At 45.8% G+C, this 27,243-nt stretch overlaps 1 protein-coding gene across 4 annotated transcripts in view; it reads left to right on the top strand.

The window, feature by feature from the left end:
• PPP6R2 (protein phosphatase 6 regulatory subunit 2) overlaps nucleotides 1-27,243 on the top strand; it is a 108,729-nt gene that overhangs the window by 72,321 nt on the left and 9,165 nt on the right. For all 4 annotated transcript variants that reach the window (XM_064441450.1, XM_064441422.1, XM_064441429.1 and 1 more), the window contains 15 exons: nucleotides 2,566-2,679; nucleotides 3,924-4,050; nucleotides 4,518-4,670; nucleotides 5,369-5,572; nucleotides 6,198-6,262; nucleotides 9,713-9,828; nucleotides 11,432-11,517; nucleotides 11,862-11,942; nucleotides 13,866-13,963; nucleotides 16,475-16,532; nucleotides 18,005-18,132; nucleotides 19,603-19,775; nucleotides 21,224-21,386; nucleotides 21,799-21,887; nucleotides 23,541-23,748. In XM_064441450.1, the coding sequence (XP_064297520.1) occupies nucleotides 2,566-2,679; nucleotides 3,924-4,050; nucleotides 4,518-4,670; nucleotides 5,369-5,572; nucleotides 6,198-6,262; nucleotides 9,713-9,828; nucleotides 11,432-11,517; nucleotides 11,862-11,942; nucleotides 13,866-13,963; nucleotides 16,475-16,532; nucleotides 18,005-18,132; nucleotides 19,603-19,775; nucleotides 21,224-21,386; nucleotides 21,799-21,887; nucleotides 23,541-23,748 (1,863 nt within the window). The remainder of the gene's footprint in view (nucleotides 1-2,565; nucleotides 2,680-3,923; nucleotides 4,051-4,517; nucleotides 4,671-5,368; nucleotides 5,573-6,197; nucleotides 6,263-9,712; nucleotides 9,829-11,431; nucleotides 11,518-11,861; nucleotides 11,943-13,865; nucleotides 13,964-16,474; nucleotides 16,533-18,004; nucleotides 18,133-19,602; nucleotides 19,776-21,223; nucleotides 21,387-21,798; nucleotides 21,888-23,540; nucleotides 23,749-27,243) is intronic.

Below are 27,243 nucleotides of genomic sequence, written 5' to 3'. Positions count from 1 at the left end.
CGAGTTGTGTACCAAAAAATGTTGATTGTTCCAGTTTAGTCTATTCCCTTGGCATGGTTTCTTTGCTCTTTATAATGTAGTTTTGGGTTACTCATGTTAGCGTGTTCACCGCTTCCTATATTTGCTTCAAACCTAAAAACGTTTACTGGAGATTCAACGTGAGATTAAAACCAAATAAGGCCCTTTTAGGCCTAAAGGCGCTGTTTGGACAGAAAAGGGATGAAACAAAGAGATTTGCAGTGAATAATGTAGCATCTATAACTAGGGCTTAAAATTCCTCTTTTACAACTTCTTGCCAAGCCAGAGCTTTCTTAATTTATGTGACTTTGCTGTTCTTTTCTCCTGATTCTGAACGGGCAGTTCGCCCATGAACGTCGGGGCATCTGTTGGGACGGGGGCCGATGTGTGTAGGTGAAGACAGGACATGAGTCGTGCTGCACAGGAGCGCTGAAAAGCCGCGGTCTCTGCAGGTGTGCACAGGATCCTCCGCGGGCTCGACACGCACCTCTGCCCCGCAAGGAAGTGCTCTTCCTTAAATGCTTCATTTCCTTCGCTGCACCTGCAGAAGTAAGGCGGACCTGGCCTTTTGTCCCACGCCCTACCGCAATGTTTTCTACGCGAGCAGCACGGCGTTGGATGTTCAGTGTAGACTGCGTCCCTTCGGCATCTTGTTGAGGCTGTGTCAGCTTTGAGCCCTTTGAAGTTTGGAGATGAGCATCCAGCTTGGCCACTTCACGGGCAAGGCCAGGCCCTTGAACGAGGGTCGTGGTTCGCTGCGGTGGGCCGGGCAGAACGCCGTACTTTCAGAGTTTCTCGGTAGTTTTAGAGTTTCTCAGTGGTTTTGGAGAGCGATGTGGACCCCTGGAAGTTGCCGTGATTACACCAGGGTTATACAAAGCTGCAGTTTGAAGTTTGGCTCATACTTGACTCAGATGGTCTTTAGCTTCTTCCCCCGGCCCTTCGCGCTCCCGCCCAGTCGCCCTTGCTTCCCTGGTGTTCTGTGTCTACGCTTTGCATGTTCTGAAGCACTGCCTGCAGCTTCCGTGAGGTGAATAAAAATGGTTTTGCGCTTTCGAAAAGCCTTTCTAAAAGTCGTTACGCCACTTGGCTGTTTAGAGGAAAAAGTATTTTGAACAAAAGTGATTTTTTGCAAGAGTTACCGTTCTGTCGAAGGTCACATATCTCATTGGTTTTCTTGGCCAGTTTTTCCAGGCGTTACTGGTAACCCTTTTTGATCTTTGGATAACTCTTTTTTAAATCTGTGAATCATGAATTAATGATCAGTTGGTGCAGCAAGAAGGAGCCGTGATCAGGGTTACGGAATAAATATAAAATCTAGATTTCCAATAACTGCTGGCTGTATGCAATAAAAGTGAATTCAGTTAATCATGGTAAACTGTTACTTCTTTTTCCTGACTCTGCCTTTTCTTCTTGTGCTGATGGAGTGTATTTAGATGCTACTTATTAAAATAATTCAATCTCATGCATTATTCATGTATTTTACATTTTTATCTCATATTTTATTTATACAAATGTAAATGAGATTTTTTTCAAATGTTAGAAAATAGCAAAATTTAGACTCTGAACTTGAGTAATACTGTTTTTAGCTGGTCGTGTGACTTAGCAAGTCAAGAAAGGCACTTGCTGAGTGCTGGATTTCGGAGCACCGTCATTGGCAGCCACAGAATTCGCGGGGGAAGGAATCTGACACAGGTGGCAGCAGGCACTGCTGCAGTCACCTACCTGTAGATGAGCAGCAGCACCAGCCTGAACCTCGTGTCCCTCATCTCTATCACTCATTTAGCGTGGCAAATAGTGGAGGGAGGGAAGTGGGCTGTTACCTTCGTGCCAATTATTCTTCAATTCTAAGGCCATGTTCGAGTGTCAGAATAATTTTTAATGCTGGAAAGGCCCGGTGTCGTCATTCATTCTGACTTGAGCAGTCTCGAGCACTTTGCGTGGGGATCCCTCCACCTGGCCCCAAATCTGTCAGTATTTGGGAGGCATCTTATCTTGGTTTAAGGGCTCAAAGAGATGGTGAATTGATTAAAATGTTTCAAGGGCATAACAGCCAAGACTACTAAGAGTGTGCGTATTATTTACAGTTCGCATTTGTTGGCCTCTGTTCCCAGGTCCTGGATCGTCTTCTGCCAGTAGGAAACGATAAGGGTCACCTTACACTGTTTGTCCGTCTTCTGTGACTCCGATGGATAACTTTAGGCTATCAGCTAATGCGTATTGTCTTAAATTGACTGAGTCAATGCTTCACTTGTCTTCCAGTTTGTAACTAAGGGGTATATCCTGTTGATAAAGGAGAACGACAGTTTGGTCTGGAGTGTTTGTAGCCGGGTCCTGCCTTAGTGGAGAGTTAGCAAGTAGAACCATTCTTGTCACCAAGGCTTTAGAGAGGAATGTCTTTATTCTTTCTCCAAAAAAAAAAAAAAAAAAAAAAAATTTGCAGCCTTTTTTTTCCCCAGAAAACCCAGAAGTGGATATTTTGTGATTAAAGCAACTCCCAACCATTTCTAATTCTTACACCGCTAATGTGTGTGTGTTGATCAACAGGCAGGAATGTGTGGAGCAACTCCTGAAGAATATGTTTGATGGAGAACAGACTGAAAATTGCATAGTGAATGGAACACAAGTTCTTCTGACATTGCTGGAAACAAGGCGCTCTGGGTAAGTTAGCACCTTCTTCCCTGGCAAGAGCAATTTTAGGGACTCCAGTCCGGTTTTACTTCAGCAAAAGAGGAATTTTCGTGGCCTAGCGTGAAGTGCTGTCTAGAAATGAGTGCAAGAAGAGCTGTTTAGTTGTTTTGATGCAGTAGCTGCAGCTCATGGCAGCGGTACCAGTCGGCAGCTGGGCGCTTCTGTGGGCTCTTCCAGTTCTCGCGCACGTGTATAGCGAAGTCGTCCGTAACAGCGGATCTTCCAGCGGCACGTGTGCGGAGGGGGGGAGGAAGCGGTACGTCGTGCGTAGTAGCCTCTCTGATGATGTATGCATCTGTATGGCTGTATAGTTTTAGTTTTGTTTTTTAATATTATATCCCCCTTTTATTTCTTTTTATGGAGTTAGAGGAGAGAAAAGGTGAAAGAGAGTTCTGGGGAAGAAGTGAGACACAGAAAATCTTGGTTTCTAAAAAAAGGAAAAAATGAGGAGGAGCGAAGGAGATAATGGCAGACTGGGAGGAGGTGCCGGAGAGGAGGACAGAAAGTGGCACTGGGCAAACCAGTTGCTAGTCAGAAAGTCATGTGCAGAGTTAAACTGAAAGGTCAAGATGCTAATTCTGCTGAGCCTTGTGCCCGGGGTCTCTGAAGGGTTGTGAGTGGGAGGCTGTGGGGTTCCTGTCCAGCCCGTTCCTGCCTTGCTGGAGTTACACTTCATTACTGCAGTGGAAGTGTTTCTTTCATTCCTGTGTGAGGTGCTGCTGTTGGAAGGGGCTAGTAGTAGCTGTTGTACTTCACTGCTCGCCCAGAAAGAGGTATGATTGTGAGCACAGCTTCGTGCCTGCCCCAGGTTTTCATCACTTAGTGTATTTATGCACTTCTTTTTGAACACTTGTGGAAGGTTTACAGTTTTTAACAAATGTTTGTAGGTAACTTCTGCAGTTGTAATTTACTTTTCAGATGTTTGGGAAGTTTTAAAACCAGGAAGCTCTTCAGTAATTTGTCTTTGTCAGCTCTGCAGACAGCGTATTGTCTGTCTTCCCACTCATCTCAGTCACCGTTTTGATTATGTGAATATCATCTTGTAAATGATGTATTAATATTGAGTAGTTATGTAAATATATTCAGTAGCTGGAAGTTACTGTTTTTTCATATTCGTAGTTATTTTCAACAGAAAATTACCGACGCGGTCAGTGTGACTGGAGACCATTTGAAGATTTTGTCAAATCTTAACTGTTGTGCTTTTCTCCTTACAGAGTGGAAGGACTGATGGACTCATACACTCAGGGATTTGAAAGGTCTTACACTGTCAATAGCAGCATCTTACATGGTATTGAACCACGGCTAAAGGATTTCCACCAGCTGCTGCTCAGCCCTCCCAAGGTAAAGCGCCTCACCTGCGTTCCAGGGTTTCCCTTTCCTTATGCACAGGCTTCCTGGATATTCTCTGAAAGCACCATATGCTGCAACATCTTTTCTTTCAAAACGTCTTTTGAAGAAAAATTCATGCATAAAGTTTATAATTGAAGGGCTTAGGGACTAGGCGGGGGGAATCTCGAAAGCCGTTGTATTCAAGTAAAACAGAGAAGTAGAGATACGTTGGGACTGGAGGCTTGTGGAGAGATGGTGAGGGCGCGAAGAGAAGGGAGCTTGTGGTTAGCGGATATTTTGATTTTCATCTTCGGGTTTAGAAGTGCAAGTCTCACAGGTGTTGCAGTGTCCTCTGGGAAGATGGTTTAGGTTTACCTGCGGAGTTACGAAATGAACTAGTTATGTTCCATCAAATCGTTGTGTGTACACCTCCAAGCACGTGCTGGTCTTTGAGGGGACTCACTCTGTTTCTCTGATAGAAAACAGCAATCCTGACTACAATTGGTGTCTTGGAGGAGCCACTGGGGAACGCTCGTCTTCATGGATCTCGTCTAATAGCTGCTCTGCTTCACACGAACACTCCCAGTATTAATCAGGAACTATGCAGACTCAGTACCATGAATTTATTACTTGTGAGTAAGACAGTGTGACACTGAGAACGGGGAGAGGGGGAACAACTTTAAGCTGGGAACGTTCTTCCTTTCCATTTCATCTCTTCAGTGCCAGGTGGTTTGTTTCGTGTGTGCCAGTGCCTAATTATTTTTCTAATCTGCTGAAAGTAGGAACGTCCATCCTCAGAATAGCTCTTGTAATGCAAGTACAGTCGCTTAGTATTGTGAACTGAACCTCGTGCTTCAAACTTATTGTTGCGGCAGTTCAGTAACGTGTGGGCAAAGTAGTCTGGTTATTGAGAAAGCCTGGGTATGGTGTGTGTATCAGCTTGCGTAATACTGAGAGCAGTGAACAGGGACTTGTTCTGAAAGCTGCCAGTATAACCAGGGCAGTCCTTCAGAAAATTATTTCTATACTTAAAAATTAGTCAGTTAATATTTTCCATATGATAGATTCAGCCACAGAGTAGAGAACGCTTTTTTCGGTGTGCCCGTGCTGTCGGCCCTGGCTGTGCGTGAGAGCACTTCCAGTGTGCTCAGCTGAGAGGCAGGCGTACGTTACGGCAGGGCACGTTCAGCTACGGGTGGTGCTGAGGCGTGTAAGTAACGTTAGTGGAATTGCTGATTAACTGGTTGGGCGGTGTTCTAATAGAATTTGATAAGAACGGGAAGATGTATCTAGAGTGAGTTCTTTTGTTTCTCTTTTTTTTTTTCCCCAGGACTTATTTTTTAAATACACATGGAATAACTTTTTGCATTTCCAAGTGGAATTGTCCATAGCAGCTATTCTCTCACACTCTGTGCAAGAGGGAAGAACTACTACTAATGACTTAGAAAGCAGAGAAGAGGTGCTGAATGGAAATGTGGCCACAGAGAACTTAGAGACTCCAGAAAACAATACTGAGAATATCATGGTTACTCATGTAAGTCTGGTTGTGTCACCCGAGACTTTGATTGATTCAGCCTGAATATGCATTAACAACAAAATGGCGTGGCGAACTGTTCAAGAGCATGGAGTTTGTGTGAGTGTCCGGAGAGAACTTGGTTCTGTCAGTTCTGGATGGAAGTTGGAAGTGTGTTTGCTTTTGTACATTTGTTTTTAGCATCCAATTACAAAATAAACGTACCCCCCCGTGTCATTTAATGGGCTTGTGAATCCATTTTTATTTAAATGTTTTAGTAAAGATGCATATAGTAACTACAACTAGCTGACTGCGGTTTAGCTTCCGCATTGTGGCCCTAGCGATGAAAATCTGTTGCGTTTGTAAAATGACAACAAGGTTCTTCATTGCTGCTCATGTGAAGCCCCAAAGCAGGCGGAAGATATTTATAGGTATTGCTGTTTTGCCTGGATCCTCTGAGGAAAAAAAAAAAAGAGAAAGAAGAAACTTGAGCTCTTGGGAAAGATAAGTGCTGAACTTTTCGTGTTCAGTAGGAGTGAAGGAACGAACAAAAGTAACTATAGTTCAGTACAGACTTCCTAAGGCATGAGTCTTACTTTGGCAAGCTTCTGAAATGTTCTTCCTCTCTCTTTTTTCTCCCCTCTAGCTGTTCCAGAAATGCTGCCTAGTGCAAAGGATATTGGATGCATGGGAGGCCAATGACAAAATACAGTAAGGGATTTCGGCTTCAGAAGGCCCTTGTTCTGGGGCTGCAGATTTCAAATATTGCCTTGAAATGTTCTTTCAATTATTTGGACAGTTCACAATGTAATGGTGTCTGAAATTATTTGGATTTGGAATGAGGATTATGTGCATGTTAAAAAGTAAATTCACCCAACAGGCATGTAATTTGAAAGCATAGGGTTGTTTTTTTTTTAAATGTTTATAACATCTCAACCCAAATACACAGTACGGTTCTTTCGTGCTTTCTCAGGGGATTGCCATAGCTTCTTAAGCACACTGAGTGTTAACTTTTTTTAAAAAATGCATAATTATATTCTCCCTAGAGTGAGCAACTCTATGGAAACTGAGGTGGGCAAGCATCTTTGCCCCAGATTTACCCCGCATTTAATATTCTAACTTCATAAACCGCTTGGATTTCACGCTGATTGCAATGATTATAAGAACTAAATAATTAAAAAAAAAAAAACCCTAAAACATATTAAAGCGATATTATCCAGGCTTCTGTTTCTTTGTCCATCTAAATGTTTGATCCTCCCTCGCTATTTTGAGCTCTCTGTGGCTTCAAAGTGCTGCGTAGTGCCACTGTAATTATTTTAGGCTTCCTGTCAGGCCATAATTGGTAGGTTGGGTTCAGTTCAATTTCTTTTTTGGTTGGTTTGGTTTTGTTGTTGGGTTTTTTTGTTTGTTTCCCACCTTGCAACCACTTGGGCTGTTGATAACAAATTTTGCTGATAGTTTCATTGCACAGCTATCATTGTGCTCAGTTTTGTAGGTAACAGAAATATCTGTGGCTGCTGCTTAAGAGTTTTCCTAATTAAATTAGATAGAAACTAGAGCTCATACATATTTCATGCCAAACAGTTCCAGTCACCACACTGGAAAGAATTTTAATGGCAAGAAGAAAAATACTGAGTTAACAGAGAGGTATCTCAGCTGGTGTACTTTAAGAAATTTGAGTTCATTTGAAGATCAGTGCGTGCACTCAGTGAGGGGATGGAGTCAAGCACCAGGAGCCGCAGCGTCAGGGATTCCTACCGGGAGCTTGGGGATTATTTCTTAAAAATCATCAGCAAGAACTGTGGTAATATATTTTCCTGCTGGAACATGGAATTCCTCCATGGGTTCTCTAAGTTTTAGTTATTCCAAACGTTTGTGATAAAGGACTCTGCAACTACTAGAATTTAACTTCTAGGTAACCCAGGTAGTTAATTTTACTGCGGTCCATTCGATCTGCCTAGGTAATTAGAATTTAAAATGAAGTCAGTCGGGTCAGCAATGTGAGTTTATAGGGAACGTCAGTTTACTGAGCACGTCTTTGTTTGCCTTCCCTTCGTGCAAATGTAGTAACCACCAGTTGCAGCATGGTTGATGAAAAGTATATGAAAGTACAGAAATAATTTGGATGTTTGCTGCCTACATTCCAGCAGTGCGTTAAGGACTGCTCAGCTCAGGAATGATGCTGGATCAGTCCTCCCAGAGTACGCGACAAGACGGCAGATACAGCATTGCTTACGCTGCTTTTATTGCCATACCCTTTAAATTTTTGAGAAAGCTGAGCGTTGCACGTTTGTTGAAAACCATGCATTTTTATCGAGAGCAACAGGAGAGCGCTGCTGGTGCTGTCAGGGCTGTGTCCCTTCGCCCCATCTGCCCACGGGTTTTGTCCTCCGGAGCTCTCGTGCAGCCCTTTGGCGGGGTCCTGGTGAAGTGCTGCTGTAACCCCCCTCTGGGTGTGCCTGCGGGGTCCGGGGGTACCCTGTGTTTCCAGTGGTCCCGGCAGGCTCCGGCCTGAGAACGGTGGTGCCGGGGGCGGCTCTGGGCTCGCAGCAGGACTGGTGCAGCCGAGGTGCTGGGCAGTGCCGTGGATCTGCGCCGGGGCTGTTTGTGCTCTCGTTTGCGTGGGGTGCGAAAGAAGTTGCCACGAGCCGCTGTGCAAAAGGCTGCAGCTTGGCACTGGGAGCTCGTTTGCAGGTGTTTGTTTTGTTTGAATAGTTCTAAACCCTGAATTTGGGTCAGAGTTAGTGCTGTTCTTATAGGAGGTACGTACAGATGCAGTTTGTATTGGCTGTCTACTCTGGTTTTTGGTAGGGGAGCATGTGGAGGGGTAAGGCGTTTTTTTTCCCCCAACCCATCTAGTCTCCTCACCTGCACGTGTTCAGCTCCAACATTAGGGGAAAGCCTGAGATCATTTCAGTATAAACTTATCCTTCTTAGAGATTCAGGAGGCGATGGTTACGCTTTTCAAAGGGCGTAGGGATCGTTTAAAAAAAAAAGCTTTAAAATGTAGCTGTGACTGCATGTGGTCAGGAGAGCTGATGCTGTCTGAAGATGTTGCTGTGTTCGACCCGGCGGGTGACCGCTGCCCCAGCGGGGGTAGGGAAGAACCCACACAAGCGCTGCAGAGCAGCTCAAAATGAACGCTGATGTGTTCAGTGTCCTCCTCTCTCCCAAGGAAAAATGGAAGTCTCTGTTACGCATCGGCTCGGTTAGCGTCTCGGAAAGAAAGCTTTGTTTTACAGCTGGAGACGTAACATGAGGTGGAAACTTCTTGTCATCCTGTTTGTAAGGGGTTTATTTTCTTTTACTTTGGTTCTGACACAGCAGTTCAGTTTGTGGCGGCTTGAGTCAGCCTCGCGTGCTCCTTGTGCCACATCAAGAAATAATAATTTCTGAATTGGACTTAAGGATTTGAGGTACTTTAATGTGCAGAATCTTGCAATGAATAGTAGCCTCGTAGGTAGGAATTCTGGGCTTTTTTTCCCGCACCTGCCGGTTTAAAGGCAGAAATGCCATTTCTGAACGTGGTGCTGTGAAATCTCTGACCAGGAATCCGCCAGTAGGGTTCACATTTTCCTTCCCAAATCTCATCAGTCCTTCTCTGGATACTGTGGAAAGCAGAATTAGTTCAGGCTCTTTGTCCCCTGATGTGTAGGTCGCTGCTTTGCTAGCCAGTGAAGCAGAACCAGTGAAGATCAAAGAAAAGCAACTTAGAGACTTGTTGGACTTAGTGTTGACTTCTTAGGTAATTTTTTTTTGTAAGGGGGAAATCTAACGTTTGTAGATCAGTGTCTGCTGTTCTCCTGAATTCATCTGCTAAATGCTTCAATTGCAAGCAAAACTCTAAAGCTTTTGCAGCACCAGTGGTGCAAATTCTTATTGCTGTGAGTTCTTCTTCAGTGGAAATCCTAACCAGATTCTTTAGTTCTGCACTGGTCTTTCAGTGTACCCGATCAGCTTTCTCTTTGTAACTGGCTTAAATTATACCTAGCGCATTCAAACTGGATGAGCAATCTCCACGAAAAAAGGCAGAAAGCTTCATTTGCTCTGGGTAAACTCACCCTGTGTCTGAGCGTGGCTGCGTTACCGAGGCGGCTGGGGCTGCGAGCCCCTGACTCTCGGCGCCCGGTTATAGCGCTACTGGCTGTTTCCTCTTTTCAGGGCGGAAGGTGGGATGAGGCGAGGCAACATGGGCCACCTCACGCGGATAGCCAACGCTGTGGTACAGAATATGGAGAAGGGCCCCATGCAGACTCAAATTAGTGAGTTCATTAAAGGTACGTGCTCCTTTCTGCATTCCCTTTTTTCCCCCCCTCCGTGATTAAATAACCCTTGCAGGCCTTCTGGAAAGACTTCTATTGCACGTATTTTGTGAGGATGCCTTTTATAATGAGAATAATTTTCAGTTAAATATCACAGTTTCCCATAACTTACAAAAATGTCTGGACAACATTTGGTTACTCTTTGCTTTCATACAATTACACTGAAAGTGTTGGAACTTTGTTCTTGCAGCTGGAGGCTGAAGGTATCCTTTTTGTGCTGCTTTTCCTCCAGAATTGTGTGTACCTTTATAGTGCTTAGTTACAGCATTCCAGGGTGGTGCTCGTGAGCGGGGTTTCTACACTTCCTTATTCTGACACCTGTCCGAGAGGAGGAGAGACACCAGAGTAAAGGATCACAGAGGCCCTGCGCCTCCGCTTTGTTGGAGGTATTCACACTGCCGGGCTCTGTCCGTCACGTCTTTGTCAGACTTTGTTTTGAGAACTAGCTCTGTCTGACATTTTTGTGTGAGAGGAAATAAGATTTTCCATCTGCATCTATTAAGGGAAACAAAGAGCACAAACACGACTTGAATTTCCATTGTTGGCATCTAACGAACATATCGAATGGTAACATAGTAACATGGTGCATTGTCATATCTACATGAAAATTGGGGAGTCGTAAGTGTTTTAGTAAAGACTGGAAGTTTCACAAGTCACGGCTGTTTCTCTCCGTTGTTTTACTGTACCGGGCCTGGCTGGGGTGAAGATAACTTCATTCACCGCAGCCGTGCAGCGCCGTGTCTCGGGTTTGCGACTAAAGCGGCGTTGATAACACGCCGCCGCTTGGGCTCTTGCGGAGGAGTGCCGCACAGCGCCAAGGCTCTCTCGTTTGCCCACCCCGGGGGACAGGTGGGGGTGGTCGGGAGGCTGTGGGGGGACGCAGCGGGCAGCAGGCCTGGGCTGATGGAAGGGATATTCCAGGCCTTGTACTCAGCAGTAGAAACTTGGGGAACGGCCTTTCCAAGGCAGCTCCTGCTCAGAGTCTGGCTGAGCATCAGGCTGCTGGGGGGAGGTGGTGAGTGAGTGCCTTTGCATCACTTGGTTTGGGTTTTTTTTCCTCTTTTCTCCACCTGCTAAACTTTCTTCCTCTCAGCCCATGAGTTTTTCTTGCTTTTGGTCTTCCACTCCTCTCCCCTGTCCTGCTGTGGGGTGGAGCGAGCGAGCAGCTGGGTGGGTGCTTTGTCGCTGGCTGCGGCCAACCCCCCACAAACACCATGAAAGAAAAGGAATAAAAAAGTAAAACTTAAGTCAGGTGTGTGCTGGTTTTCAGAAGGTTGTAGCAGAAGTTTTGTATCTTTAGCCCACTGTGATTCCACAAGCGAGTAATATCTTACTGGTTGGCCTAATGAAAGATGTTCCTTTTTCCGCAGAATTTACCATTTGAGGAGTAAAATGTAATTCGCTTTACAGAGCACTTACATAACGCATGCATTACTTAAGTCGTGAGCAGGTGTTTGTGTCTGCTTCAAAACTTCCAGGTAGCCAGCGAGGCTAAATGGCTGGCCTTGATCCCTCTCGTTGAGTTGTGGTAATCGTAACGGTGACCTTTGTATTACAGAGCTACCTGAAGATTGTAGAGGCAGATGGGAGAGTTTTGTAGAAGAGACGCTGACGGAAACAAACCGGAGGAATACAGTGGATCTGGTGAGAACAGTGACACTGCCTGTTTCAGATAGGCCTGCTATCTTCTGGACTTCCTGTAACCAAAAAAAAAAAAAGTGATATTGCTGGGGTTTTTTTTCTTCCTTTGCTTGTTTTTATGAAGTAGGCTCACAGGGGCAGAGTGGCTGTAGAAAACATATTCCGTAATAGTTCTTCAAGCAGCAGCAGCAGCTCTGGTACACATTGGTGAACTTGAGTCCATGTTTCTGTGTTACGCACTGGGACAGTTTCAGCCTTCTGTTTGGTCTTTGATTGTATGTGTGGAACAAAAGTATTTGAGCTTCCTTAGTTTCCACTTGTGCTTACTTTTTTGCGCTTTTTCCCAGGTGAGCACTCACCATCTGCACTCCTCCAGCGAGGACGAAGACATTGAGAGTGCTTTTCCCAATGAACTTTCTCTCCAGCAGGTGAGTTGGCAACGTGCTCTTCCCTCTTCCGGGGAAGTTTGCTTCTCTGATTTGCCCTTAATCCATCCTAGTGGAGCAGCTTCCTAAATTTTACTCTTACTCAGTGTGTTCAGCTCATGTGTTTTTCCAGTGTAGTAACTTACATGGTCTAGACTCCAGCCGGGAATGAATCTGGCTCAGACTGCTTGCAAGTCCCACGTACATGAGGAGCCTCACCTTTCTGTGAGGCACTGCCTATTCCTTGCTCTTTTCCTGGTTCTCCCCACACGAGGGGGCTGGGTGGTCCTGGTGTTGTAGCCCAGCTGCCGTGAGCTGCTGTGTTTCCCAGCCAGCGAGGGAGTGTGCATCACCTACCGGCCGCGGAACTGGAGCTGACGGAGGGCTTCTGCTTCCTCTTGGGCTGTGCACGCTTCTGTTAAAAGCTGAATGAGCCGTACTGAAATGGTAGCAGTAAAGAGCAGTAAACAGTAGCAGTAAGAACAGTAAAAGGCTTGACTTAGGAAGAAACGGAGGTAATTAAGGGTTCATTTACATTTAGCAAAGACCTCGGGATCCTCAAACTCGGAGGCACTCTGCTAAAGCTCCATCAAGTAGATGGAAGCTGCTTTTCAGGGTGAAATATTTAGGCAAGTTGTTCCAGCCTCTTTTGAGGATAAGAACATAAAGAGCATTAGCAGAACATAAGAGCTTCAACCTATTTAGTAGGAAGCTACTTATGGGGAGGGAAAAGACAATCTCAATCTGAAATCTAGGTAGGGATAAAAGTGAGCTGAAAATAGTTTGTAGTTATTCTTCTGTCCAAATACTAACTGGCTACTCTGACTTTGCAAATACCTTTCTTTTCCTCAGCCGATACTTAGAAAGCAGATTTAAAAAGGGAAAATGTCTTTGTAAAGAGAAAAAATTGTTTTGTTTTTGATTGTGACAAGTATCAGTAGAAATATTGGCAGGAGCCTGCAGAGCTCCTCAGGCAGGGACGCAGGTACTTGGTGTCACCGGCAGCGGAGCCACGACAAAGTGCAGCTGCGGGGATGCAGCTGGAGCTGGAGCGGGCTGCCTGCCAGCGTTCGCAATTACCCTCCGAACAGGAGACGTGCTCTGAAAAAAAAAATAAATGCAACGCCTAAGAGCAAGTGTGAGATTTGCTTTGGAGGCAGAAGCAATCCTTTTCATAAATAGAGAATGAGGCATGGATGAGTAGGCAGCAATGTGACCAGAGCAGATCTGGGCAATGACCCTGAGGTGCAAGCTCAAAAGCAGAAGACCCAGGCTGCTGTGGGAAACCAGACGCGTGGCGGGGGAGTGTTGCCCCAAAGACACATGCGGTAATTTTCCCGTTCTCTGAACGTCCGGTTGGAGGCGGCGAGCTTCACAAGTGATTTCTGTTAGCAAAAGGTAAGCTAGAGGATAGCAGTGGGAGTGATCAGAGGTGCAGAACGTGACATAGGAACACAAGCTGAAAGAATTGGGTCCATTTGGTCAGGAGAAGACAGGATTATGTGGAGACGTTATGCCTTATCCTACAAGGAAAAGGGATTCCAAGGAAATGAAAAGCACCTTCTCGATGTCCGTGGCGGGTTTAAGTTGCGGCAAGGTAAATTCCGTACTGCATCAGGGGAAAACAAATGAAAAAAACCCAATACAATGTTCTAATAGAATAATGAAGCCAACGGGTGGTTTCCTAGGAGAATTTGCTAACTCTCCTTGGAAAAAGGTAAGAGCAGATCAGAGCAGCATCCATCCTGGACTTGCAGAAGTCTGTTTGGGGTCCTGCTTTGAGAAAGGGGGTTGAAGTAGATGATTTCTCAAAGTTTGTCCGTTTTTCTGTGATTTTAATGCTTTTTAGAATATGTGTTTTCAGCCAACTTAATTCAATATCTTTGGACACCTTAATGATAGCTCTTTTTGGGTTCTGTTGCTCAGGCCTTCTCCGAGTACCAGATCCAGCAGATGACAGCTAACTTTGTGGATCAATTTGGTTTTAACGATGAGGAATTTGCAGACCAGGATGATAATATCAAGTAAGTCTATAAAACTTGAGGAGGCTTACATTTAGCGTTTAAGCCTCTTCGGATCTAATCTTTCTCCTTCTGGTTCAGGTGTTAAAATGAACCTCCGTTGGTTTGAAACAAGCAGAAGACTGATCAGTGGCTTGGAAAACAGCTGACAATCTTTTCTTTCTGTAGGAGCCCACCCCTGATCTCCAAAGACAGTTGTAGAACCAAGGAAAAGCATTTTTTCACTTTGAAGAGAAGCATTTTAAATAAAACACGCAACTATTATCCAGCCATAACCTAGAATAAATCTAATTGCACAGAAGGCAGAGCGTTAGAGCTAACTCTGGGCAATTATACAGATATTCTCCAGTGGCATTAAGTCCTTATTGAAACGAGGAGTAGAAAGAATAGTGGTCTGATGAAGCCCACATCAAAAAGTAGCCACTAGCTCTCTTAGGAATAAGGAAACAGAGATAAGGCAGGAGCAAATAACAGTTCAGAAAAGGCAGATTTAGGTGGATTTCGTGTTATGTGACTTTCCGAACTCCATGTTCAGAACTGGTGCTGCTTTTATGGAAGAGCCAGTGTAATCACCACCGCAGCTCATCTTCTCACCTTAGAAATCGTAGCTAAGGAAACGACCGGGACCGTAATTATCCGGCTTGTCCAGAATGGTTCAGAAATTGTAACCATTTAGTAGTCATTTATTGACAGAAGTGTCAAACCCAGTGTGTTTCCTGCTCACCAATTTTGCCCGTTCCCTTGAGGCAATGTTCGTCTCAGTCAAAGGAATTATTTGTCATCCAAGGTGACGGGCAGAGTGGGTGGCAGCTCCCGCCGTACGTGCCCTCCGAGGGGTGACACTCATGGGCCGGCAAGTGTTGGGGCTGCTCTGCGAAGAACTGCAGGATCCTGGTGTCCTGGAATTCTGGCGGGAACAGACGCTTTTAGCCCAGGAGGCGCTGGGCATGCCGCACCGCTCCCGCTCTTTGGCTGCTGATGTACCGAGGAGTCTTCTGCTGGTTCTGCTCAGACCGTGTTTTTGGCAGCTCTTGGGGTCTGTGAAAGATCTTAAATGAAATGACAATGTGGAAATAGTTTGCCTGCTTCGGAGTTGCTTTCAAGCGTGAATCAAAGTGGAGAGTCATAAGATCCCTAGGGTCGTAGGAGCTCCATTAAGGTGTTTCCCAAACAGCTGGGAGCTGGATTCTAACCTGGAGAAAGTCGCTGGAGTCCAGCTTTCCTGTCCTTTTTTTCCCGAGCATTGTAGGTGTCCAGAACTTCAATAAGGCAAAAGAGTTTCAGGCTAGAGTAGGAGCTCAACTGAACATGGGTTACTTAGTTCGACACATTTTTTAAAAATAAAATACACTTTTAACTTCTTATCAGATAGCAGCAAATACTGAACTCGCGTACGTGTGTAGGCGGAGGGGAGGAGTTGACTTGTGTGCGGAGCTGCTGAAGGTACCTAATGGCCATTTTAAAATGAATGGGAAGCGGAACAAAGCCCGTAACTGGGATGTGCTGGCCTCCGCTGTGAGGAGGAATATACTGCAGAACTGTTCTGGCATTGAAGATCCCGAGAGCGGTGCCCCCTGTCATCGGTTTTCCAGCTGTTGAAAACTGTTGCAGATATGAATTTGAATATTGTAAGAAGTATTAATGTCCTGGCGGTTTGCATGACAGTATTTTTCACTAACTGAGCAGCCTTCTTTAAAAGAAAATAATGCTGTCCAAACGTAGAGATATGGTGAAAAAACGCTGCGTTGCTCCAAACTGTGCTTGTGGGTTGGAGTTTTTTGGCCTGTAGCACCCTCTGCTGTCCTTACAGTGGACACTCTTAGGTCCAAATCAGAAATTACTGGGTTATTTAATGATTCCTGCAGTGTTCATGCCCTAATCATGCATCGGGGTTGCTGAGCCACTGGTGCACTAAGATTCTCTGAAGTTACTGTAATTGTGTTAAAAGAGGCAGGTGCAATCCCGTGAGGATATTGCTGGCTGTGTGCCGCCGTGCAGAATTCAGTCCCTCTGGGTCTTGTCTCATGCTGGGGAACCCAGCGGAGTTCTTGGGTGAGCGGAGGGCTGGGGTCCCCGAGCAGCTGGCTGCCAGCTCCTGCTCTTTCTAATTAAATGGAGTTTGGGATTTTTTTCTATAAGATTTGGTTCAGCTGGAGAGACCCAGTGAAAAGAATTAAGGTAGCCTGTACTCTGCATAGGTACCGTGAGGGCTGCAAACTAACAGCCAGGCATTGCTGTGGCAGCCGTGAAGCCTCAAAATACCGCATCAACAAGATAACAACAGAGGCTCTTCATTCAGAGCTAAGAATGGAAACCCTACGTGTTTTTTCAAATATTCAAGAATACAGAATAATCTTTCTTCTCAAGGAGTGAATATTCAGGGAACGAAGGCAGAAGGCACCGAGCGGTCCTACAGAGTGTCTCCGGTTAGCCGTCCTTGGTCTTGTGCTGGGGCTGCAGACGTGCTTCGTTACTCTGTGCCATCACTGAAGTTTCTTTCCCTTCTTTTTGCAGCGCTCCCTTTGACAGGATCGCAGAGATAAACTTCAATATAGATGCTGATGACGACAGTGTAAGTGGGTATTTTGGGATATTTAGTAGGATGGATTCCAGCAAGTTAGTTCATGCTTGAATTAACTGTTGTCATTTTGAAAGAAAAAATACTTGGTATGTCATTTCGGTGAATGAAACTGGTAACTGGACTCGTAGCTGGGTCTGGTTAAGGAACTCGGGGCATGACACGTACCCTCGGAGGATCTCCTTATGTTTTATTGTGTTGGTGAGGATCTCCAGAAGTAGTACTCTACACTGGAGGAATCTTTCCCTCTCTCTCTCTGCAGTGTGAATCTATTGTCCTTATTTTCACTTTAATAATCTTACCATACGCAGTCAAGGAAAAAATGCCAACAGAGAGGACTGGCTTTCTCACGGGTCTAAATATCGCCGCGCTGTGTCCTGCCTTCTCTGTTCTATTGACCTAGATCAGTACCCCCCGAGGGGGCGGGACAGTGGCTTAAGAGGTGATTCCAAGCTCATCTCCTGACCGAAGCTTATTTCAGTCAATACTAAGACTTAGGTTTCCTTAGTCTTAAAATACTTTCTTTTTATTTAAACAGTGCTACGGCGAGTATTATTTTCCTTCTCTTCCGGCTGCTCCAGGCAGTGCTCTGTAGGTACAGAAAACTGGTTTTCTTTTTGAATCTGCCAGCTAAGCCTGCAGCCACCAAGAGCTGTTTATATGCTTACCTTAACTCGTTTTTTTCCTGAGTAGACAATTTTTGAGTGCGATGGCATTCTAATGCAGCTGTTGGTTTGGACTGCACCATCTGAAGGACAGCACTTAGTCAGTTTTGAATTGAGAGATCCCAGAAGGCTCAAAAATAAGCAGAGCATTTGTGTATTTACAAGGATAGCGCTCTTTCCCAGTGTCTGAAAACTCATTTCCAGGATGGAAGGCTGTATGTTTTGAAGCGGGGGTTGCGCATGGGTTAAGTATTGTCATATTTGCTTAGAGGCTCCCTGCAGTTCTGTCAGGAAGAACGCCGTCTTTGAGAGAAATTGCACCGGGGCTTGTCAGTCCAAGCGGGGGGCGGTTTGCGTATGTGGCATTGCTTTATTCTCTGAGTTCCAGGCTGGTCAGTTTGCAAATGTATTCTGAAAGGAATTGTTGCCAGCCCTCTTCTACAGTGGCTTCATATCCCTGCCACTTCCGAGGGGTACAGAGAGGGTCACGTAACAGAACAGCTATGAGGCAGCGCGCGGGAGCTCCTGCTATTTTGGAAGCAGTGTAGGCTGAGATGCGGTTGTGTTTCTTCCTTGATCTATCACAGCCTTGCCGCCCCTGAGCGTACTGTGCTGTGATTACTCTTGCACAGCTGAACACCGCTTGTTGCACAACTTGGGATGTAAAATGAAATAAATGCAAACGCCTTCGTGGTATTAGCTGCGTACAAAAGCTGTTCTAGGAACTTCCTCATCATTGAAGTTCTTGTTTCTGTCACCAAAGAATGAATGGAATTTGATTTCTTTTAAATATTATTTTAGCCCAATGCTTCCCTCTTTGAAGCCTGCTGCAATGAACGGATCCAACAGTTTGATGATAACGAGGAGGAAGAAGATATCTGGGAAGAGAAGGAGATAACCTATGCAACCCAAGTTAAATCAAGAACACGGTAAGGTGAAAACAAAAGATCAATTAAAAAAAAATTTTTTTTTTAAATTCTCGCCTCCCCCAATGCTCTGAACCTGTACATTTTATTAAGTGCCTGTTTCATTGTTATTTATGTGCTATGATGCCTTTTTCGGGCATAAAATAGTGTTTTACATATCACACTTCTGCGAAAAGAGGTGGTGGTTTGTCTCGAACGTGGAACAAAGATCGGATTTGAGGGAATGCAATAATGATGGAAACACCTAATTACTGAGTGTGTTATCAAAGATTTTTAAAAAGCACACCCTTAGTTTGAAATACTTAGAACTTACTCTTTTCCTCATATCTGGAGAGGAGGAGGTTGAAAGTATTGTAAGGCTCAGGGCAATAGACAGAATATTCTTTTTCGGGGTGTTAGAAGAAGAAAAGTAAGGTTTTGCATGAGAATGAGTGACCTCCCCTGGTGCATCTCCGGCATTGCAAATCGTTTACAATTTTTCATCCCTTTCACAGACTGGTGGGGGCTGGAAGGGACCTCTGGAGCTCACCCCATCCCACCCCTGCTGGAGCAGGCACCCCCAGAGCAGGGGCACAGGGCCGCGTCCAGGCGGGGGGTGAATGTCTCCAGGGAAGGGACCCCACAGCCTCTCTGGGCAGCCTGTGCCCCTGCTCTGGCACCCGCACAGGGAAGGGGTTTGGCCTCATGTTCAGGTGGAGCTTCCCGTGTTCCAGCTTGTGCCCGTGGCCCCTTGGCCTGGCGTTGGGCACCGCTGAAAAGAGCCCGGCCCCATCCCCCTGACACCCACCCTTCAGGTATTTATAGGCACTGATGAGATCCCCCTCAGCCTTCTCTTCTCCAGGCTGAACAAGCCCAGGTCTCTCAGCCTTTCCTCACCAGGGAGATGCTCCAGCCCCTGATCCCCTTGGCAGCTCTGCGCTGGCCTTGCTCCAGCAGTTCCCTGATATAGTCAGTCGTTAAATAAAGTTACTTCTATAACACTAAGTCTGGAAATACGATGAAATGAGACAGGGAAACTGGCCAAGACTTTAGTGTTTATTTGCCTAGCATCAATAGACTGATTGTCTTGTTCAGACGCAGAATCAACACCACACTAGCGTCCCACCTCTGTGCTACTGTTTTGCCTGCTCCTATCGATCTCCAGCCCTGAGTGTGTCACGGAATCCCAGGTCAGAAGGGACCTCAGGGCTCATCTAGTCCAACCTTTCTGTCACTGCAGCGTATTTCCCGTTACAATGCAGATGCATTTCAACAGGCAGAGCGCTCGGGGACTGCAGTGGGACTTCCCTACCTAGAGGAGTGCCTGCTGGTGCCTGAGCTTTGTGTCCTTCTGGGAGATAAGCCCTGTAAAGGGCGTTCCGCATCACTTGGTCAATTCACAGTTTGTGCTTTCTCCCTGGGGCAGGGAGGGAGCAGCTGAGGCATGAACTGCCTGCTGTAAGGGCTTTTCTAATTCTGAGTTCCGCGATTTAGATTCGGAGCGTCTCAGACCTCAGAGAGTTCGTCAAAAAGTGATCTTGAGAACGGAGATCATGATGGTAGTGTGGACTCGGAAGAAGAGGAGGAGACAGAACAGCAGCCATCGCCTTCCCCAGCAAACAACAAGAATAATATTTCTGAACAGAAAGACTCCGACTCCTCTGAAGGTAAAGAGTTTAAAGTAACGTCATCCCCTCTGAAATGAGTCTGTAATCACCTCTGCAGACTAGCAGTTTGCACACTGCCAGGTTCCTGGGGCTATTCTGTAATTCCTCCTGTGCAGGTGAGAAGTGTGAACTTCCCACGCTGCTTTTTTTTTTTTTTGCCCCTGAAATACTGGTGAGATTGAGCCCTGGCCGGCTTCTTCAGACCAGCAGTGTGAGCCTTCAGTTATGGCCAGACAACCACACAGGTCCAACTACAATAATACTACTAGCCCCTGTAGTACAAATACTGATGAACAAAACTTTAGTGGAGGATTATGATGTTAACTCCGTACACTATATGCTAAGAGCATTATGCAGGCCCTTGCCAAGTATCTCCACGCTCCAGGTACCTGCCTTTTCTGCTTAATTGCCTTCCTAGTTCTACTTTGCACGTTGCAAACCCATTCTTACGATGCCTAGAGGAAGACTGTGGAGGGGCAAGGTTTTCCCACATCACAATGCAAACGGTGCTGTGTAAGTTCATGAGACACACGGTGTCGTCAGCAGAACTAACTCAGGCAGGTGAAATAAAGGAGCAAAAACATTAACGTCCGTTCCTTGTTTGGTGCAAGAGTTTTCCGTTTTAAAAGGTTTCTTGCTATAGGTGATGTCTTCGTAGTGTAACTGCGAGCATAATGCGTGTTTATTCCAGCAGTCAGCTCTCCGCACCCATTTGGCAGTGTCAGATACTTTCTGTTCTTAGTAGGAAGAACCACTATAAATGACACCAGCGGCGACCCATGGATCGTGTACCTCGGTTTAGTTACCCTTCTAGAGACTTTGGTTCAAATTTTGGTTCCATTTTTGGTGGATCTCTCCTCCTCTGTGTTGTTGCATGCAAACAGTTTGCGCAACAAACCTCTGCAGTCCCTTCTCTTTCTTGAGAAAAGGTAATGAAAAATGCTTTTAAAAATTTGTGATTTGTAGGAACAGAAGTATGTTCTAATGCGTAAGGAGTAGACTGGGACTGTAAAAACAAATTATGTTCTTAGTTTTTCTTCTGTGATCTTAAACATTTTAATCCGCGTATCGATTCCTTGCCTGTAAGTGCCACAATTAAGCAGTGAGTGATTGAAAAGGTAGAAAGCCATGCCGCTTAGCTTCTGCAGGAAACTAAGGCCCATGGAGTTCAGCTGAAAATCGCTGGCTCAGAATGAAGACGTTCATAACGTCGTTTTTCTTAATTGATGCTGCTCTCTTTTGGATAACAATAATATGAATCAGAAGAGGGTGTTCAAGCTGATTCCCTGTAACGTGTGAGGCCGGCAGCTTCCTGTAGATTTCGAAGGGCTGCCATTGGATGGTCTTTGGGGTTTTTTGTCTCTGGGATGACTTTGGAACATTTTTGGGATGGCCAAAGATTCTGAAAACTCCCAGGAATTCCAGAGTCCGTTGTTGTGTGTCTGCAGGGTCTGGATGGACAGCTCCATTCGAGCCCGTGAACTCGAAGCCCCCCACACCCTGTGTTGCCATGGATGTTGGATCGAGCGTATGGGATTCAGCAGCCCCAGAGAACACCACGCCAGAGGAGAAAGGATGGGCAAAGTTTACAGACTTCCAGCCTTTCTGTTGGTAAGAGGCACACATTCTTTCAATTTCTGTATAACTTTTGCATGAAAGAATATTTGAAATCTGCTTTGGTGGAGTACATCGACAGTAATCTTTTATTCTTCCCTTTCCCTTCCCCTTGGAGCCCCTTTTGTTTTTTAATGTCATCTGAATATTCTGCATCAGGGCTTCACACTTGCCTTTGCCTTCCAGCGCCGCTAATGGTGTTAGCGTTCATGTCTTACGATATAGGAATACTTTATGTATCATCACTTGCTGCTACACTAAAAGTATAAAATAAGTAAGTTTTTTAGAAGATAAAAATATTTGTGTAAAGAAAGAGTAAGCCCTAATGATTTCTTCTGGTGGGGGTACTTAGAAGCACAGCCAAGATATCTGTACTTCATTCTCAAGGCTTTTCCCCCCTCCACTTTAGCTCTGAATCAGGTCCACGATGCAGTTCTCCTGTTGACACAGAAAGCAGTGATTCAGTTGGAAACCTGAAGCAGAGTCAGGACAAGAACTGTAAGTGAGAATGTTACAAGACAAAACAGATGTATTATTTAAGCTGTTGGAAATTTTGCGTAGCGTGCCAAGTCTACTGGGGAGACCTTCCCTCCAGCGTCGTCTGCCTTTTCTTACTTGAAGGCTCTCTTCTGTACGGAGACCAGTCTGTTAAAACAGTGACTCAGAAATCGTGAATGCTTGTTGGGATAACACTGTTCAGCCAGAAAAGGATGAAATTTAAGTCAGTAAGAGTTGACGTCACAGAAACGATTAATTTATAAATTGTTCAAAAGTCCCATTTTAACTGTATGCTTGATTATAAAATTACTTGCCAAAAATTAAAAGGATAGGGTAAGCTATACTATTAGTAATTGTGCTGAGCCAGTCGGGTAGCTTCAGTCTGATTTAGAATCATAGAATCATCGAATGGTTTGGGTGGGAAGGGGCCTTTCGAGGCCATCCAGTCCAACCCCCTGCAGTGAGCAGGGACATCTTCAACTAGACCAGGTCGCTCAGAGCCCCGTCCAGCCTGGCCTTGGGTGTTTCTAAGGATGGGGCATCTCCCACCTCTCTGGGCAACCTGGGCCACTGTCTCACCACCCTCAGTGTAAAAATTTCCTTATATCAGTCTAAATCTCCCCTCCTTTAATTTAAAACCATCACCCCTTGTCCTGTCACAACAGGCCTTGCTAAAGAGGTCGCCCCCACCCTTCCCACAGCCCCCCTTTAAGCACTGGGAGGCCGCAATAAGGTCTCCCCGCAGCCTCCCCTTCCCCGGCTGCACAACCCCAGCTCTCCCAGCCCGGCCTCGCAGCAGAGGGGCTCCAGCCCCCGGAGCATTTCTGTGCCCCCTCTGGCCCCGCTCCCACAGCCCCGTGTCTGTCCCGTGCTGAGGGCTCCAGCATTTCTTTCCCTCCTCCTTTCTGAGCAAGGAAAAATGAGATTTAACACAGGGTGTTGATGGAACTAAATGAAACTTTTGCCTGCAGTAACCGCTGAAAGGTGGGTAATACTGGAAGGGGTGGCACAGTGCCTTTTTCTGCCCCGTGAGCGGGGCTGGCTCAGTAGAGCACACACCGCGTGAGATGATCGCTTTACGTGTGCGCACGGTTTGAGTCTGCCCAGGTAGTGATCTTCTTCAGTCAGGCACCACGCCTCGCGTCAGGCTGTGTGAGCAGCTGCCAACTTCGGGAAGAAAAACACTTCCTGAGACTGCAGCACTTCTTTGCCACTTCCGTGAGAGGCTTTCCTTGTGTGTGGGACCGAAACCAATGCACACCTCAAAGAGTATGCCTGCTTAAATTACACCCCATCGAGTTGTCAGAGCTGGGGCGCCGTCAGCAGGGAGCCCAGGGACTGCCGTAAGCCCCCGTTCAGAGCTACCACCGTCCAACAAGCGAAGAGCAGAGTCTGCTCTGCTGTTCGTGTGAAACACAGACAGGAGGTGGCAGGTGGAGACCACTGGTTCGTGGGGTTGGGATTTTTTTTCCCCCCTTACTTGCTAAAATAATGTTGCACGCTGCGGGATCTGCACAGAAACTATCATCTCAAAATTTGCAGTAGTTCTAACCACTCCATCTTACACCACCCTGCTTACTCGTGGCCGTCCCTGGGGAGTTGTTCCTGTAGTTTTTGTTCATTTTGCAATGTGAATTCTTTACTTTTTCTCAGTCGACACTGCCTCTCCCTGTGTTTGGAACGTCTGTGTCACGAGGAAAGCGCCGCTGGTGGCCTCAGACAGCAGCTCCTCTGGAGGCTCCGACAGCGAGGAGGAGGAGGATAAAGCTGATATCGTCACCGAAACCATCAGCACAGGCTCGGGCCAGGAAACCATCAAGCTGACTATGGATGCTAAAAACGAGAAGGCTGTTTTCACCAGGTGCGAAAGGAATCTCCTTGGGCCGGGGTCCTGCTCTGCCCTGGTTGCAGCCCCTCGCGTGGCTTGGGGTTAACGTATGACTTCTCCCTCTTAGACACCGTGGTTCCAAATGTCCTTTGTGAGGACGCCTTACAGCTTTCTTGTCGCAGGGGTTTTGTTTTAAGACAATGTTTGTAACGCATTTATTTTAGGAAGCGTGTGTGGCTCGTTTTAGCCACTGAGCCACGTCACAGAAGCATCGCCCGTCTGTCTGTCTGTCTGCACAAGAGATCGGGCCTGGGCTCGAGGCAGGGCTGCCAGGTCAGATCGCACGGAAGAGTCGAGCAAAGCCTCACACGACGGCAAGTGCGAGGTCTGACGTGGAAGCAGTGTGCGGTCTTGCAGGGGGAGCGTTGCAGTGTCTCAAGCTCTCATTTCCCCCTCATTGTCAAGGTAGTACTTTATGGACAAGAAATGGTAAAAAATGAAAAATGCCAGAAGATACAGCGGATCCTGAGACTTGCTAGCTTTCGGGCAGCAATTTGGTTGGAATTGCAACTGCTCGAACCTAGCCTGCTCAAATCATTTGAGAGGGGAGACAGCTTTTCTAAGCAGCAAGCATCTGGTTCACTTTGGTGCATCCAGAAATACTACCCAGTTTTAAGATATTTGGGTTTTTTCTCATACTCCTTTTGAGCATGTAGGGTATGATTTAACTAGCTGGAGTCCCTGAATTTTATGCGTCTGACTCAGGATCAGGTATTTACTACTTAAAATGTTGTGGTTATGTGACTTTTTTGGACAGCCAACGTGAGCTGCTTGGCATGTGTACACACTCCAGCAAACAGCTACTAGGCGTTAAAAAGCAGCGGCTCAGAAAACAAGTGGGGTTTCAGAACTAGGTAAAGGTAGGGGAGGAAGTTAACCAAAGGTATGTTTGCTTGGGCAGCTCTGACCCGAGTTTTTAATAACGTGACTGGTTTTTATTTCTGATGTCTACCTCAAATGGCCTTTACTCTTCATGCCTGACGTGAGTGAGATGCCCGAGATGTCTTTGCCTGCAGTGATTGCACCTGAAGAGCTGTTCGGGTAAATTGAGTTAGTTTGCATGCACAGGGATGGCATGGCCAGGCAGACGGGCTTCCCAGAAAATGAAAGGTGAGGAAAAGAACAACACTGCCTGCTGTGCTAAAAGCAGCATCTCCTTTTCCAGTTTCCATTGCGCTTGAATTACATCTAATTAAATCCATTGGCATGTGTATCTAAAACAGACTCTGTGCTCCAGATGTTCTTCCTCTCTGGATGCGTGGTGTTTGAGTAGAGCAGTATTACACACGTGACTGTCTCGATTCACACTAGCAGTGTAAATCCTCGGCATGTTCCCATGCCTTCCGTTTATTTCCTAGCAGGTAGGCAAATGTTTTCCCTGTTTGGCTGGTTAGGGGGTGTGGGCTATGCTGCTGTTTCGGGCAGTGTAGTTGTGAATGTGTTTTTCTCTCTAAATGAGTGTATATATCTCAGGCACTTCCAATGAGGACAAGGTTTCCAGAACCTGCTTGGTTTCGCATGACTGCAATTCTACAAACCTAATTCCATTTTGGCAAAGAAAGTAAATACTTGAATAACCACAGTCACCACTTCAGAGGTGTCTGTAGCTTTCCACAACTACAACCGTAGCCAAAAATCAAAATAGAAGCTGTGGGAAGACACAAACCTGTTACATAGATGGTGATTTCAGCTGCTCCAGATCTGTTTAGTAGGTTCCTCCCAGTGTATGAATGGCCATATCGACCAGTGATGGTCCAGCGACCTCCCGGTATCCGCAGCTCTCCCAAGCCAATCTGCCTCCTATTGGAGCAGATGCGGTTAAATTCACGTGGCCAGTAGCAACTGTATTCACTTCTTACCATGTTCCTTAATGGTTCCAAGGAAATGAACTGTACTAAAAGTCTAAGGATTTTTCCGATGGAACGTGTGATTCTTGATGGCTTCCTCCAAGCGCTGCCCCAGAAGTGCCGAACTTTCACCACCCCACATTCCTGTTTCTGAGGAAATGGGTCTTTCCTCCCGGCAATACTGAAATCCACAGCGCAGATCTTTAATGCTCCTTGGAGCTACACAAGGACTCTCTAGATTCTGCCATCACTGGGGTCATGAAAGATCCAGATGTTACAGTACGTGCCTTTAATACCCTCCGTGATTGCCATCTTAACTGCTGATGCTTCTCTGCCCGCCCGTACTGCCCTGAAATTTAAACTCTGGAGAGTATTTGTCCTTGTGTGGCTTAGTCGAACGTCCCTCGTGGCAGTTCCGCTTAAAGTAGCCACAGTAGTTTAAAAATCATACACAAAGAAGGCGTTTCGGATGTATTTAGGTAACTTCTCTACTTCAAATTTATTTAGCTAACATCCTCTCCCGTATCTTAATTCTCCATGGTAGTTCCTTGTGGAAAAAAAAAAAGCAGCTTTGCACAAGTTCTCTGACTAAAGAGCTTCCAGTATTGCCAAGTCCTGCAATTCGATAACTGCAGAATGTGGGTGTTAGCCTTGAGAAGGATGCTTTTTACGGTGTACTGAATCTCCTGCTTTTTTGTATGTTGATCTGAATTTTATGTGGAAAATGCCGTGTTCCGCAACTGTACTCTGAACTAGCTTCTGGGATGCTCCTGCACGCTCTCCTGGCAGGAACGCCGCCTGAGGGTACGGGTCCAAAGCTAACTCTTTTGTCTGTTTTTTCAGCGATCTTTACTGTTTTCTTTTTCTTCCTTTCTTTGCTTTTTCTTTTTCTGCCTCTCTTGCCGCCTTTCTCTCTTGCTGTGGGTATTGCTCAGAGTATTTAGACCTGCAGTCAGAGGGTATGTATGACGATGACCTTCTCAGGGTTCCAAACATCCACCTGACAAGTAGTTTCTCCCATTAGTTACTTCATACCGGGCTGGGAAAAGAGCTGTTGGACTGGGAAAGCTCATCTTTTCACAATCAGTTAAAACAGATCCCAGAAATTCTATTTCGAAAACCTGAAACTGAGGTTGCGTGTAGTCCTTTGTGAAACCACGCGCACAGTCAGCGCAGCCGTTGATGAGCCGTTAAAAAGCAAACACGGCCTTTAGCGGTTTCGTGCATCGTGTCCTTGGGCTTCTGCCGTTCCACCTGTTTGTGAGCTCTTTCTGCAAATAGGACTTTTTAAAAATTATTTTAAAAGGAAAGTTCATGCTCTGGTCGGGATGACGATAGGAAAGCCCTGCTGACTGCGGTTTGCTAACGCGCACGCTCCTGGCATCGCTGCCCCGTTAAACGGGGTCATGGTCAAGTCTCTTGAGACTTTCTCACAACAGCACTAACAAACGTTTCGCTTGTATGCTGTAATACCCCATAAAACGATGGTTGGTGTTTTTCCAAAGGCGATTTTTTTACAAAATACTTTTTTTCCCAAAAAAAAAAAAAGTTTTCATGCTGTTTTAAATTGTGGGGTTTTACTAATTATTTTCTAGAGCTCGTCCATTTAAATGAGTTTTCC

This window comes from Phalacrocorax carbo, chromosome 1, assembly GCF_963921805.1.
Source record: "Phalacrocorax carbo chromosome 1, bPhaCar2.1, whole genome shotgun sequence".
Classification (NCBI taxonomy): Eukaryota; Metazoa; Chordata; class Aves; order Suliformes; family Phalacrocoracidae; genus Phalacrocorax; species Phalacrocorax carbo.
This window is presented reverse-complemented; position numbering and strand designations above follow the sequence as displayed.